General features: G+C 40.6%; 1 protein-coding gene across 1 annotated transcript in view; it reads left to right on the forward strand.

Moving 5' to 3' along the window:
• LOC122419478 (atrophin-1-like) overlaps positions 1-13,774 on the forward strand; it is a 32,722-nt gene that overhangs the window by 7,230 nt on the left and 11,718 nt on the right. Inside the window, exon 2 of the mRNA XM_043434070.1 lies at positions 9,084-9,863. Coding sequence (XP_043290005.1) covers positions 9,084-9,863 — 780 coding nt within the window. The remainder of the gene's footprint in view (positions 1-9,083; positions 9,864-13,774) is intronic.

The raw sequence follows: 13,774 nt of genomic DNA on the forward strand, positions 1-13,774 counted from the left end.
CATCTACCTTTTTTTGAGAGCCTCCCAGCCAGCAGGATAAAAGAACGAAGAAGAGCTGCCCCCACCAACGAAATAGTACGGCCCTGCGCGCTCCTCCTGCCCCATGCGGGTCATTCTTTTTTCTGACTATCGCCACTCCGTACCAAGGTTTTTCTTTGCTTTTTTTTCTACCATCGTTCATTCCCTCTCCAAACTCCGCAGCCCCTATAACCACACCTCCGTCGCTTTTTTTCATTCTCCTTCTTCCTCCCCCTCCTCTTCTCTGCTTGTACTGTTTTGCATTCAACGGCACAGAAACATATCGCTCGAAGCTGCTGCTCCGAAGCTCTGAGCTGCTCTCTCAAGTTTCGAGACATCTTGTCACGTTGCCTTTTTAACCCAGTGCACTGGGCTGCTCAACATTTCACGACGCTCAAGTTTGCAACGTTGCAGTCAAACCAAATGATCTGAAGATGCGCTCCCATTATTTCAGTAATTCTCCAATTTCGTTCCCTCCCGAATTTCCAATTCGTAGTTTTTCAGTCTACACCGATGCTTCGTGAAATGAAAAATTGCTCAATTACGAATATTTTTTTCTTTCATTTCGATGGACTCCGACGTTGCAAACTTCAGCGTCGCAACATTTCGACGATACACCGCTGTGCCTCCAACTATTTATTCATGGCTCGCGAGTAAATAAAAATTTTCCAAACAATTTCATCGAAATGATCTTTCGAGGAGTTTATTCGTAAATTTTTTTTTGTCCAAACTGTAAGTTTCCTCTCCATTTTTACTGCGGGCTAATCATTTTTTAAATTCATTCCCATCAATTCGATTTTCAAGAGACTTCATATATTGACGTTCTATTGATTTTTTTTTCACTGATCGAATCGCTGCGCGGTTAAATTCACGTCGAAGGGCTCAGGTACTAAAATTTATGGGACTTACAATAGTGCCGTCTGTTGGCATAGCGAGGAAATTTAAGGGGCCTTGTGTCAAGATTTTCCTGGGATTCTTTTCATTCTGCCAGCTGGATTCGATGCCGAGGATCTGACAGGCCGATTATTGTCGCTCATATAAAAATAAATTTTTGCTACATTGTCGAGGAATTTATGCCACGACGGCCTGGGACTTTCCCCAAATGATTCGTAGCTATGAAAATTCATGGAACGTCCTCGCCAGGAGTGTTTGCCGGAATCAGGGAATTCCCCGATTCACTTTCATTAACCAATTCATTTCGTTCATTATTTTTATTGAAATTTATGTGAAATAATCGTTTTTCACAACCTTCGAGTCCCGGCTTTGCACTCCCCCGTTTTACTTCTTATTCGGAGTGTTCGTTTTATCATGGCGACATAGTTGAATCACGAATTGATTCAACGCTTTCCTCAGAAACTCGTGAGTAGTGGTTTTGGCTAATTAGAAGTTTCACGATTTCCGTTGCGCAAAGAATTCTTCGACGGGAGCGCGTGCGGCGCTTCGCCTTACTTCAAATTCAAAGTACGACTAAGCTCCGCGGGAATTAATGCTCGGTGCTTGTACGCCGAAGAAATTACTTCGATTTGTCTGTACAAATACGTTTTTCCTCGCAAAAACGTTGAATGTTTGAGCGTAAAGTAAGAAATTTCTAGACGGTCAACGCGAAGGAAGTTTCCTCGGAGTTACCAAGTTGGAAATTCATAAAATTCGAAGCAAAAAGTGTTGACATTGCCTCCCGACGATGCGGTTTTCTTCGTCCCCGCTTCGATGACCTTTGCCATAATTTCTTACGTCATTGGCTCACCAAATAAAATATCAATGGATGAGAAAAGTGTGGTATTAATTGAACACCCACGAGGATAATTCACACAGGCGTTATGTAGATTTTCCAATTGAACCGCTTCCTTTCTCATTCTTGATTCCCCGTAGGCGAGTTGCACCATGGAATATACGAGCCGGACGTACCCAACCGCGTCAAGACGATTTCACTGATAACGCAACCGAAAGTCTAGAGTCTCTTGCAGCGAGAGAGCATTGTACGGATATCTCTAGAAACATAATATAGCGCGTTTCACGTGAAATCAATAACCGCCTTTTCCACAAATACTCCAATTTCATTCACGGCTTTAGTTTCGATCCATTCGACGTATTTCGCCTCGAGATTCATCTTCGAATTCGTTTTTTATGCTCTTTTTTGAACTCAGGCTTTTTTCGTTACTTAGATTCTGATCATTTTTATTCTCGTTCCTTCGTGAATTTATAAACGGAAAACCGAATTATCGTGATGAGGTCGAACCACCAGATTTCGAGACATTTTTCCTTCGGTCGTTACGCTGATGGGATGAAACAGTTCAAGCAGAAGGATCTTTTTCATTGATACTAGATTTTTGAGAGATATTTTTTCCTTGGAACATATTTGGAGAGTGAGAAAATAAAAATTTCTGATTAAATAGCAATTGATGTTATTGGAAGAGTTTTCTTCGATTAACTGCAATGCTTTAGGAGAGAATTAATCTCTAATTTATATAAAATTTATTATAATTTAATATGTCACAATTTGTTGTTTCAATGACTTTTTTTTCCTCAGTGAGGTTGTTCCGGTCCCCGAATCCTGGAGGAAAGAAAGCTCGAAGTATCATTTTTGATAGAAAACAATAATTTAATCCCAACAAAGTTGGCTTCGAAATCACAGAAAACACCGGAGTCGATGGAATGATTTTTTAGAACGAAAGGTCAACACGACGCTCAAGTTTGCAACGAAATGATCTAAAAAACTCTTAAATAATTCCAGAAAATCTCCAATTTTGTTCTCCGTTGAATTTTCAATTCGTGGTTTTTCAGCGTACACCAACGATTCGTGAAACAAGTAATCGATGAATAAAAAATCTTTTTTTCGTTCATTTCGTTGAGCTTGAACGTTCCAAACTTAGCGTCATGTAGATCAATCGATATTAAAAAATTTGAAATCTGACGTTTTCTTACTTTCACGATGAATTCGAAGTTTTTGCACCTCGCAGATTCGCCGTTTCATCGCAATCCGATATAACAGAATTTCGAAAGTCTGGGTCAGATTTGCAATAGAAAAGCCCATAGATACGGGAGAAAGTTAGCAATATTGGACCGGTGCCTAAATCGGAGCACCGTGATATCTACGTGAACGCAATACAACTCTGACCTTCACTCCAGTCATCTTGGCTGCACGATTTTTTAATATCTCATAGGAAATATGGAAAAAATGTTATTTTTCATTGAGGGGCATGTTTAAAAGTGGCTGGTAATGAGACAACGGAGAGACGCAATTCTGATGAAGAATTCAAACGATGTGAGCCGAGTCAGTGATCCAAAGTGTCAATAAAACGCGTCACTACGTCAGGAATAAATATCTGCTTGCTCGCAGTATGCTCGCATCTAGGCAAGAATATTTCTGTAGCATTTAACGTTGTTTTAAGTTGATGACGCTAAAGTTTGCAACGTTGGAGTCCAATAAAACGATCTAAAAAAACTCTCCAATAATTCCAGTAATTCTCTAATTCTGTTACCTGCCCAATTTGCAATTCGTAGTTTTTCAGTCTGCACCAATGATTCGCGTAATAGAAAATATTCGAATTACAAATGTTATTTTCGTTAATTTCGTTAGACTTCAAATGTTGTCCTAAATTTATGATTCAAAGAAAAATCAATGATCGACTTTGATTTCGGTTTTTCGAAATAAATTTTTCACGCCAATAAAATCATCGATGCACGCTGCTCCCTGGGGCATGTTTTCGAAAAAAAACGAGGCTTCGACGACCGAGAGCGTTGGAGCTTCGTGCCATTCGATAGGCCCTTTTGAAGTTGAGCCCTCGTCGTACACGTCTCTAAACAAAAAGTGTGGTTGTACAGGCCTGAGACGGGGGCACTGTGAGCGAGGATGCATGCTTTAAGGAAGGAGAGAGGTGGATGAACGGCGGGGGTGCGATGCCGTTCCATACCCCCATGCTTCGATCCCTCACGGCTTCTTTTCGTTCGTCGCTTCTGCTGGTGTTCTCTTTTCGTTTCCTCGCTGCTGCACGAACCCATCGGGGCCGACCCAGGCCAACATAATGTCCATCATTATTCCGGGAGTCGGTGAGAGAGCTGTGGGAGACGCTGGTCGGGTAGCAATGAAGAGGGAGGGAGAGAGAGAGAGAGAGGGGCAGACGATTTGGTTTTACCGCCCTCCCTCGCCTTTTCCATCGTCGAGAAGCCCCTCGTCTTTCTACGGCCTTTGCCTCTTACCGAGCCTTTTTCTCCCTAAAGATGTAGCGAGTATAAAGAATACTCTTCCTCGCCCTGTATTTTCGTTCTTTCTCCACAATGTCATCCCAAAAAGCTGCAGTCCCTAGCTGAGTTTTCGAATCACTGCGAGAGAAATTAATCGAAATTTCTATCCTACTGAAAATTAACATTGTGCATTATTCATAAAAATCGCACAAGTATGTTTCAGACGAAACGATTCGGTCATACAGACGCTGAAGTTTTGCAACTCCGGAGTCAATGATTCAAGCAATTATCCAATTTCGTTCCCTGTCGAGTCTCCAATTCGTAAAATTTTTCAATCTACACCGATGCTTCGTGAAATAAAAAATTGGTGAATTAAAAATGTTTTTTTTTTTTCGTTCATTTCGTTGGAATCCAAAGTTGCGAACTTGAGCGTCGTATACAAAGGATATTTGCAGGAAAATATTGTTGCAAACGCGCGTCTCGGTGCGCGCTCGTTACTGGTAACCCGTTCGTAATTTTTCATGGTGTCTAATGCACACCTTTCCGTTCATATCCTGCACGAGGCTTCGAGAAAGCTATCGCAGATTCAATTCGCCGTGCATACGCGGACGTTTATATTTAGAACGAATAAATAAATATTATCTGAAAAAAAGGATTGCAAACATAATAATGACGATGAAAAAAAGCGAGGAAGAAAAAAAAACAACACACAAGCGTTATATTCCCGCTACAAGCGAGAGCGAGTTTTGCACGACTGCAGCTTTTAGTATTTGCTTTTGCCATGGCAAAAGGGTGGGAGAAGTGCGAGCGGTTTTGGCTGCGAGGTCTGAGTGTAATGCCAGACGTACGAATGCCCCGGCTTCTCTTATGTGTTCTCCTCGTGCACGATCCTATGTCTATACACACGCGAATAAGAAGTATACGTACAGGTACATTATATACGTATATATCTCGTACCAAAGCTGGACTTCTCTCCGAGCGGTGCAGCACAAGTTTAAAGGTAAACGGGTTTCTCTCCTTCTGAGCAACGGTCTCTTTCCTGCAGCGGGTCTCTCGTTCCGACCGGTGCTCAACGACCGGCGTCACCCTCCGCGTCGTCGTCCCGGTCTCTTTTTATGCCGTTCTGCCACTCCGAGCCTTCCTTGCTTTCAGGAGATCCGGTACGTACCCACGATTGCCCGGGTGACTAGTAAACGGGCGTAACTTGTCAAAGTTTCACGAGTCGAACCGAGCTCCTCGAATCTTTCCTTGATGAATAAAACATTCGGGAATACAAAAATCTACGTGTACGAATATTTATATCGAAGAGGCATTAACTATTGCTCGGCTTTAGCGTAATGACACTCCTGGGGAAAAAAATTCAAAAGTCCCAATGGGAAATGAGTCTTGAGACATTCTGTTTCAAAGGGACGTCCTCTCTCGGGCGAACTCGGCGTCACCCAGCTAAATGGCTCCCAGTCACCCGGTCGATCGCGGCGCTTCGACACCGCTCCGCTAGGTGGACACGAGCCAAACCCCTCCCGTCAGCGCGGTCGAGCTCCGACTCCTATAAGACGCACTCTACTCCCACCTCCGATCTCGTGCTCGTGTTTTAGCATCATTCGCGAGATACGAGATCTTCTGTGAGACAACAGTCTCTTTGACTCTCTTCTTTAGACAAGATCTTCATCTTCCAATGAGGCTGGATCTGCTGAAATATCCCAAGTTATGGTTTCACTCGTCATCTATCCTTGAGGCCGGACAACTTTGCTGCTGCTATATTTGTGTACTACGCCACGTTCCACTATCGATCTTATGTCCGACGCGACTGACCATCTTGAATCTCGAATTGCAAGACAGCGGGATCAAACAACATCAATCATTCGCAGAGACGTTATCTAGCCGAGCCTGTCTCCTCAATTCTCCAGCTTGATTATCAGTCCTGAGAAGCATCATTGATAATGTTGTTAAAACACTGAGGGAGGAAAATTCATTGGAATGGGGATGAAAAACTGAATGTTTTCTGCATTACATCAAAAACTCGGAAAACAAATGACACTGGGGTTTGCAACGTTGGAGTCCAACGAAACGATCTAAAAAAAAAACTCCAATAATTTCAGTAATTCTCCATTTCTGTTACCTGCTTAATTTTGGAATTCGTAATTTTTCAGTCTACAGCGATGCTTCGTGAAATAAAAAATTGGTCGATTACAAATGTTTTTTCGTCAATTTCGTTGGATTCGAACGTCGCAAACTTCAGCGCCGTGAAAACAAAATGTTTTTCAACCCTGCTGGAGTCTGATCCTTTTCAGGGTTTTATATCAGTCAAAACACAGCGAAAAGCATCTCCCTTCGTGCGCGTCTCGGATAAGTTTCTTCCTGTTGAATTTTGTTCGTTGAAACTCTTGAAAGCCCCCCGCTTCTTTAGAATACGAGTTGCAAGAAATTCTAGTGTATTTTAAAGGTCTAAAAGAAATTTTGAACGCGACAGTCTCAAGGTTCCGATTCGCTTTTTTCCTCTCCAATCATGTCTCGTTCTTTTCTCTCAAATTTTTTGGTAGATCCTCAATTACCGTAACATCCGCCTTGCTTTTATAGCACGTACGGAATATACTATTACAGTACGCGTATAGATATACACATGGACGTGTTTGTATAGAACATAAACACGTTCGTGTACGCGTTCGTGACGAAGACGCCGACGCGCCGCTGGCTTAAAAGCAACGGGGCCTGGATTCCGGTCCACTTAATCGTTTCCTTGGATTTTGGGCCGCTGCGCCGCGCGTTGCCTCTTCTTCTCCGTTCGCTCGCGAGGCTCCTCTTTGTGGCTATATAAACATACACGTATACAAAGACTGCCAACAGACGGGCTTCTTTCTCTTGATTCTCCGTCGAGGGAACACGAAGAGCGTTCTCTCACCGGGACGAAAAATCGACCGGATGACAGAGACCGAGAAAAAAATATCTTTATAAAAAGGAATATAAAAATGCAGCACCGCAGGCTCTTTTTTCTCTTGCGAGCCTAGGAGACCCTCGTCCTCGTCGACCGTTTTTTTCTTTCCCTGCTTCGCCTTTGAAACATGCCAAAAGAGCATCCTAATATCGACCTGGCATGTAACCAGCTATTCTTCTTTCATCAACTATCGACGATGCTAAGATTAATTATACGAGAGACAAATGTGCATCCTCCGTACTCGCGTCCCGGACTCATCGAACATTTTTTTGTTTTCATGCTTCCCGATGCGAGATTCACGACTTTCGACGATATCTCAATATTTCGCAGAATCATCTCTCTCCCTCTGTGCCCAACTGCTTATAATTCCCATGAGTATTAACAAACATGACACCCAGACTCGAAACTCACGATCTGTTTCTAACAAACAACGCTGTCTGTAGACTGTTGAGGACAGTGTAAACGTTGGGATTTTAGATTTTTTGTTTATTTTATAAATAAACGTTGGTTGGATGTATTTAAATAAAACTTTGTACACATCTACCTACTCAGAAGTACTGGCAAGAAAATTAAAAAAAAAAAAAAAAAGTGTTGACAGCAAATCTCAAAAATGGAACATCTCAGGATAAGATCCAGTAAAAGAATTCTTAAAAAAGTAGCTATCGCATGACGTAGGGGATTTTCAAAATATTGTTTAGAAAAAAAGGCGACGATTTGAAGAAAAAAAAATCACAATTTTTGTGGATTTCTCAGTAGAAAATTGTGTTATAAAAGAAAAGAATGTTATCAAAATTTATGACGCTGAAGTTTCCAACGTTGGAGTCCAACGAAATAATCGAAAAAAACTCTCCAATAATTCCAGTAATTCTCCTATTTTGTTCCCTGCCAAATTTGCGATTCGTAGTTTTTCAAGCTGCACCAACGATTCGTGAAATAAAAAATTGGTGAATTAAAAACGTTTTTTTCGTTCATTTCGTTGGAGTCCAACGTTGGAAACTTCAGCGTCGTCAAAATTTGCTGTCAACGTCGATTCTAGAGTTGCCATATTTAATGCACCATTGTACGAAAATGTACCATTAAAAAATTAAAAATTTTTTTTCAGTATCTCTGAGTATGTAAATAAATATATCCAACAACCAATTTTCATTTATAAAATGAACAAAAAGCACCCAAAATTCTAACGTTTACACTCTTCATAGCCATCAATTGTAACTGCGTTCTCCATTTTAACATGCAATTCTTTTTTCTTTTACCAAAATTTGTGCCTGAACATTATTTCTAAAGAATCAACAGATAATGGAGCCAGGAGAATTCTGCTTCAACGAGCATCATGTCTCTTCTCAACTTTTTGTGTTCGGACGTGGGTCTGCCAGACCCAAGTGAAAACTTCGAAGCTGCTACATTTTTCACTGGGTTTTTTTTTCTTTTCTTACCAAATTCTCGTGATTCCGAACGATGTAACGAGCTTCATTGAAAATGTTTTCGTCACATTGGCGCTAAATCATCAAATCTTTGCACGAATATGCAGAAAATAATGTTGATTCGGTGCTCCTAGGCTTGGAGCCTGATTCACACGGGTGTTGAAGACCCAGTCCCTACACAAACGGTCAATTCGTTTGAAGAGCAGAAAACCGTGATTTTTGGAAGATTCGACTACAAAATCGCTTCGATTAAACGGCTCGATTAATTTCTACCTAAAAATTGAAAAAATTTGCGAAACCACGATGATCACGAATCTGAACGAGACACTTCTGAACATCCGTGAAGCAGATCGACGAAAAATATTTTTCGATAGCTTTCAAACTTAGTAAACAAACGAGCGAGCTTCAATGCTCCGATTTTAGTAGATCTTATCAACCAAAAGTCACAAAGATTGTGAAAATATGCGGGTTGTTTGGGGAAGGAAACGAATAGAATAAAAGAGTGAAATCGTCGGTATGAATGCGTCCAGGTATCCATCCTTGTCAACGGAATACGAGAGATCAGCGGGAATCGTCGTGGTTGTGGATTCAGGGGCTATCGGTCCGCAGTTGCGTCTCGAGGAGGAGAATTCGACCAGTGCGCAAGCGACGCCGTTCCCATCGGCGTCAGTCTCGTCGTGTTGGAACAAGACGGGGAGCGAGGATACGCGCGAGGCGACGAGTTACCACGAGACTTTTTTATCCTCCACTTCTTCCGATATTGCGTCGCACGGTCAGCTTGGAAATGCCGAAGAAATCGTTTCCCGTCAGATAAGCAACAGCGAGTGGCAGCAGCAGCAGCAGCAGCAGCAACAGCAGCAACAGCAACAACAACAACAGCAGCAGCAACAACAACAACAACAACAACAAAACGTCAACGGAATCGTTGCTGGTAGAATTTGCCACAACGATAACGAAAAGGTCTCGATTCGACGCAGACGAAAACGCACCAATAGCAACAACAATTGCAACGTTAGATCGGAGCTCCAGCAGGAACAAAACGTCGCTGGTACGACGATGAACGGAAGTGGAAATCACCAACAACATCGGGGCGGCATGGGGATTCAAGGACGTTACAGATCCGTCGGTACCGTTCCCGGTCCCCCTATCACCGGACAACACGTCAGATCTTCGCCCTCTTCTCATAACCGCGGTGGATGGCATCAACAACAACACCAAAGTCACTCCCATCCGGGCGTACAAATAAACCAGCAACAGTACAAGGAATATCCGTATCGACAGCAAGGCCCATCGCCAAGATTTCACAATGGGTACTTCTAGTTACATCTTTTTTAAAGCACAAACTACTTTGACCATACGAAAATGCCTGATTTTGTGAAATCGAGACTCGAGTGAGAACGTTTTTTTGCATTCCTGACGAAATACAAACCATTGCTGATAAAAAGGGGGTCGATAAATTGAGGAAAATCGATCAAACCAATGCTAAATTGAAGCATTTAAACTCGATTGAATTTAATAGGAAAACTAATCGAGGCCCACTCGGGCAAACAATTTTTCACTTTCACTCGGTTCCATTGAACCGAACCAAAGAACAGACAAAATTAGTCGACGATTGCGCGCCCCCCTTCGTTCTTCAGTTATTTTGAATTCCTTGACCTTTGGTTTTTTCGTCAATACTTTCCGCTCTGAATCGGGCTATCCAACGAATCTAACGGCGTGGAATACTCTTATTGAGGATGTACGTGCGCGTCGTATTTGTCGGTTGACAGTCTTTCCATATTTTTTAAAAGGAATCACCTCGGTCATGCATATATAGCAAAATATTAGTAAGAAAGGGTTATCTCTATTTTTTAATCGTAAATAATATTCAAGTCGAGTTAATTGCAGAACGTATTTCATTCCGAGTCCTTCACATGATTCGATAGCACAGTGCGAAAAGGCAACGGTTGGCAACGTTGAACGTAGTCAGTTGACAGATCAGTTCCATTGACAATATGATATAGGTTGCTCTATATATGACAAGTGACGTATGGGCCTGCAAAATTTCAAGTTTCTGTAACCATTTGTCGTCTTTGTCTTTATATTTCTAATCCAGATGGCCGTTGACGACTTCCCTTTTTTATGACGCTGAAGTTTGCAACGTTGGAGTTCAATGAAACGATTTAGAAAAACCCTCCAATAATTATAGTAATTCTTCAATTTTTTTTTCCTGCCGAATTTGCAATTGGTAGTTTTTCAACCTGCACGGTTACTTCGTGAAATGAAAAATTGGTGAATTACAAATGTTATTTTCGTTCATTTTGGTGAACTCGAACGTTGCAAACTTCAGCGTCGTCCTTTTTTAACTTATCAGATTCTGCGCGATTCAATTCATATAAATAATGGTTTTAATCTTTGACATATAATTTATAAATATATTAAATTTTGAGTTGAAAGCGGTTGAAAGGGTCAGCAAGTCATTGTGGCGATAAGCGACACGTTAAGGAGTTTCGGTACAGGCGATACAATGTTGCCATGCTAAACCATGCTAAAGACATAAAAAATTTCAAAAAGTTCAGAATTTTATAAAATTTTGTCAACATATTCTTTAGTGCCAAATTTGAGAATACAAATTTTTTAAGATTTTTCTTCTACACAGTTATCGAGTAATTGATCACTAAAGTTCGCGTGTATAAGCATAGCGTTTCCATACGTTCCGGGAATAAGAAATCTGCCTTAATGCGTAATTACTCGATAACTAGGTAGAAGAAAATTTTGAAAAAATTTCTGTTTTCGCACTTGATGTTGAAGAACATTATCACCAAATTTGATCAATTTCTTAATATTTATACTTCTGTACCGAAACTCCTTAATGTCTGTACTTTTCGACTGTTAATATTTCAACAAAATAGTCAATCAGGGGTCTTGAAATTTCACAGGCGTAGAAAAGAAATTTTGGATTGTGAGACAAGAAATTAGAGTGCTATCTGAAAACAGCCCTCGCGCATGTACGTCCTTAATAGTTACTAGTGAATCACAATTATCATTGTTCTTGCTAGAGTGGTGACTTCAATTTTTTTCGAGGTCTGAAAAATATGAAAAATCTCTCCAATTCCTTTCTATCTTAGTTACCATTTTCAAGTTTCTATAATTCGTATGTGAATGATTTGGAAATCGACGCTCAGCCTCGAAAAAGTATTTATAAATATCATGCGATTCCGATCGAAAAGTTTCGATCGCACGCGTTGGGCTGTGACTCTGAGGATATTGGGAGGCATTACGTTTGTAAATTCGTAACTGCGACAAAAATTACGACGCTGAAGTTTGCAACGTTCGAGTCCGACGAAATTAACGAAAATAACATTCGTAATTCACCCATTTTTTATTCCACGAGTCATTGGTGTAGACTGAAAAAGTACGAAATTGCAAATTAAGCAGGTAACAGAATTGGAGAATTACTGGAATTATTGGAGAGTTTTTTTTAGATCGTTTCGTCGGACTCCAACGTTACGTTAAAATATCAACGAAAATCTCGTTCCCAAAGAAACGAGATCTCGTCCAGCTGTTTAGATTGAAAAAAATGTTGTTTTATTTCTCTCAAAACATTCAAAGTCACTCGCCCATTGTTTGACCTTAAATGCCCCATAGGTCTGTGAGTACATGACTCACATCCACCGCGTGTGCTCTAGCAATAGTTGCGTCTGACTTGTGACGTGTTGAATCACTGGACCATCTCTTACAAGCACGAAAATATTGCCGCGAGTGCGCAAGTAATTAACGAATCTCAGTTCCTTCTTCATTCGACGGCGGACACGACGTTGACACTTCTTTTTTCATACATACAGCGGTAACGCAACTTGCTTTCCTGCAAGATTCGCAATTTCATTGATAAACTTGAATCGAGTACTCGATATTGGAATTTTAACAAATTTCTATCAATTTTTTTAATTTCGCTGCGTCGAAAATAATAATCCTTTTACTTCGTCGTTGAAGATAGAAGAAGAGAAAAAATGGAGTTACAGTGAAGCGACAGCGGCTAATTTCGAGCTGTACACGGCTCTTGTGGCTCAGTCTCGTGTTGCTTAACCCGCGTAACAACGACGAGCCTAGTCTTTTACTCTAATCGACACTAAACGACGAGTACAGGGTGTTCGCTCGTCGTTCCTCGCAGCTTGTACCGCAGACGCGTTTGCTTAATATACATATAGTCGTATGTACATTAGTGCGTATATAAATTAAGTGTTGAGTTTCAAAAGGGCGTAACGAACGACGCGTTACGTGTCCAGCGTTTTGGCTCGCGTCGTTTCGTTCTCAAGCAAATTTATCTTGTGCGTTTTTCGTGGTTATTCGATCGTGTTTAATCTCACGATTAATATTAATCGTAACGTGAACACGCAGAAGTAGCACACGGCCTTTAACGAGATCAGTTTCCCTGGCATACCGTCGAAAAACCGTTCGTTTTCTCGCTCGTCCTAGTGGGCTCAATATATTTTTCCATCAATCCAAATTTTCGGGCTTTTTTCTATCGAATTTTTATTATTTATTTATTTATTATTATACATCATATATTATATAAATTTAATAAATTCATTTATTGATTAAGCGTAAAGTTTAATCGTTGGCTGACGAGGCTCGTCGTCCAATAAAAACCAAAGAAATCTTTCAACAAAAATCATTGGAACAATGTGAATTAGTTTCACACCCTTTTAACGCGAATCAGTCAGTTGGTGGTTCAATCTCGCTTAAAACAAAGCGTAGAAAGCAAAAGTAAGATCTCACTAAAGTGTAATCTTCCTCGCTCTTTGAAAGCCTCTTACATTCGTATTTCATATATAGACATATTTAAAAGTAGTTATTTCATTTCTTCGAAGATATTTTTAAAACGTCTATATTAATAACTGTTATGCTTCCCTGTTATTACACGTAATAATATAGCATACGCACATATTTCTCTCGTTATGACTGTTTTTATTACTGCATTACGATCGTATACCATAGGCCCAATATCTTCTTGTTTCTCACTTTTTGCCTCGTTCACACGTTCTTCACTCTTAAATACGTATTATCACTCTTTTATAAGCTCGACTCCGTTCTCTTCTCAATTCGTATAATTCCATTCAGCATGCAGATGGTATACGCGTACGAGATATTTTTTTTTGTTTTTTTTTTTGTTTTTTTTTTTGTTTTTTTTTTCAACTTTCTATCTTGTTCTCATTCATTGCTACAGTTTATGTATATATTC

The sequence above is a fragment of the Venturia canescens genome, chromosome 1 (genome assembly GCF_019457755.1).
Source record: "Venturia canescens isolate UGA chromosome 1, ASM1945775v1, whole genome shotgun sequence".
In the NCBI taxonomy this organism is placed as follows: Eukaryota; Metazoa; Arthropoda; class Insecta; order Hymenoptera; family Ichneumonidae; genus Venturia; species Venturia canescens.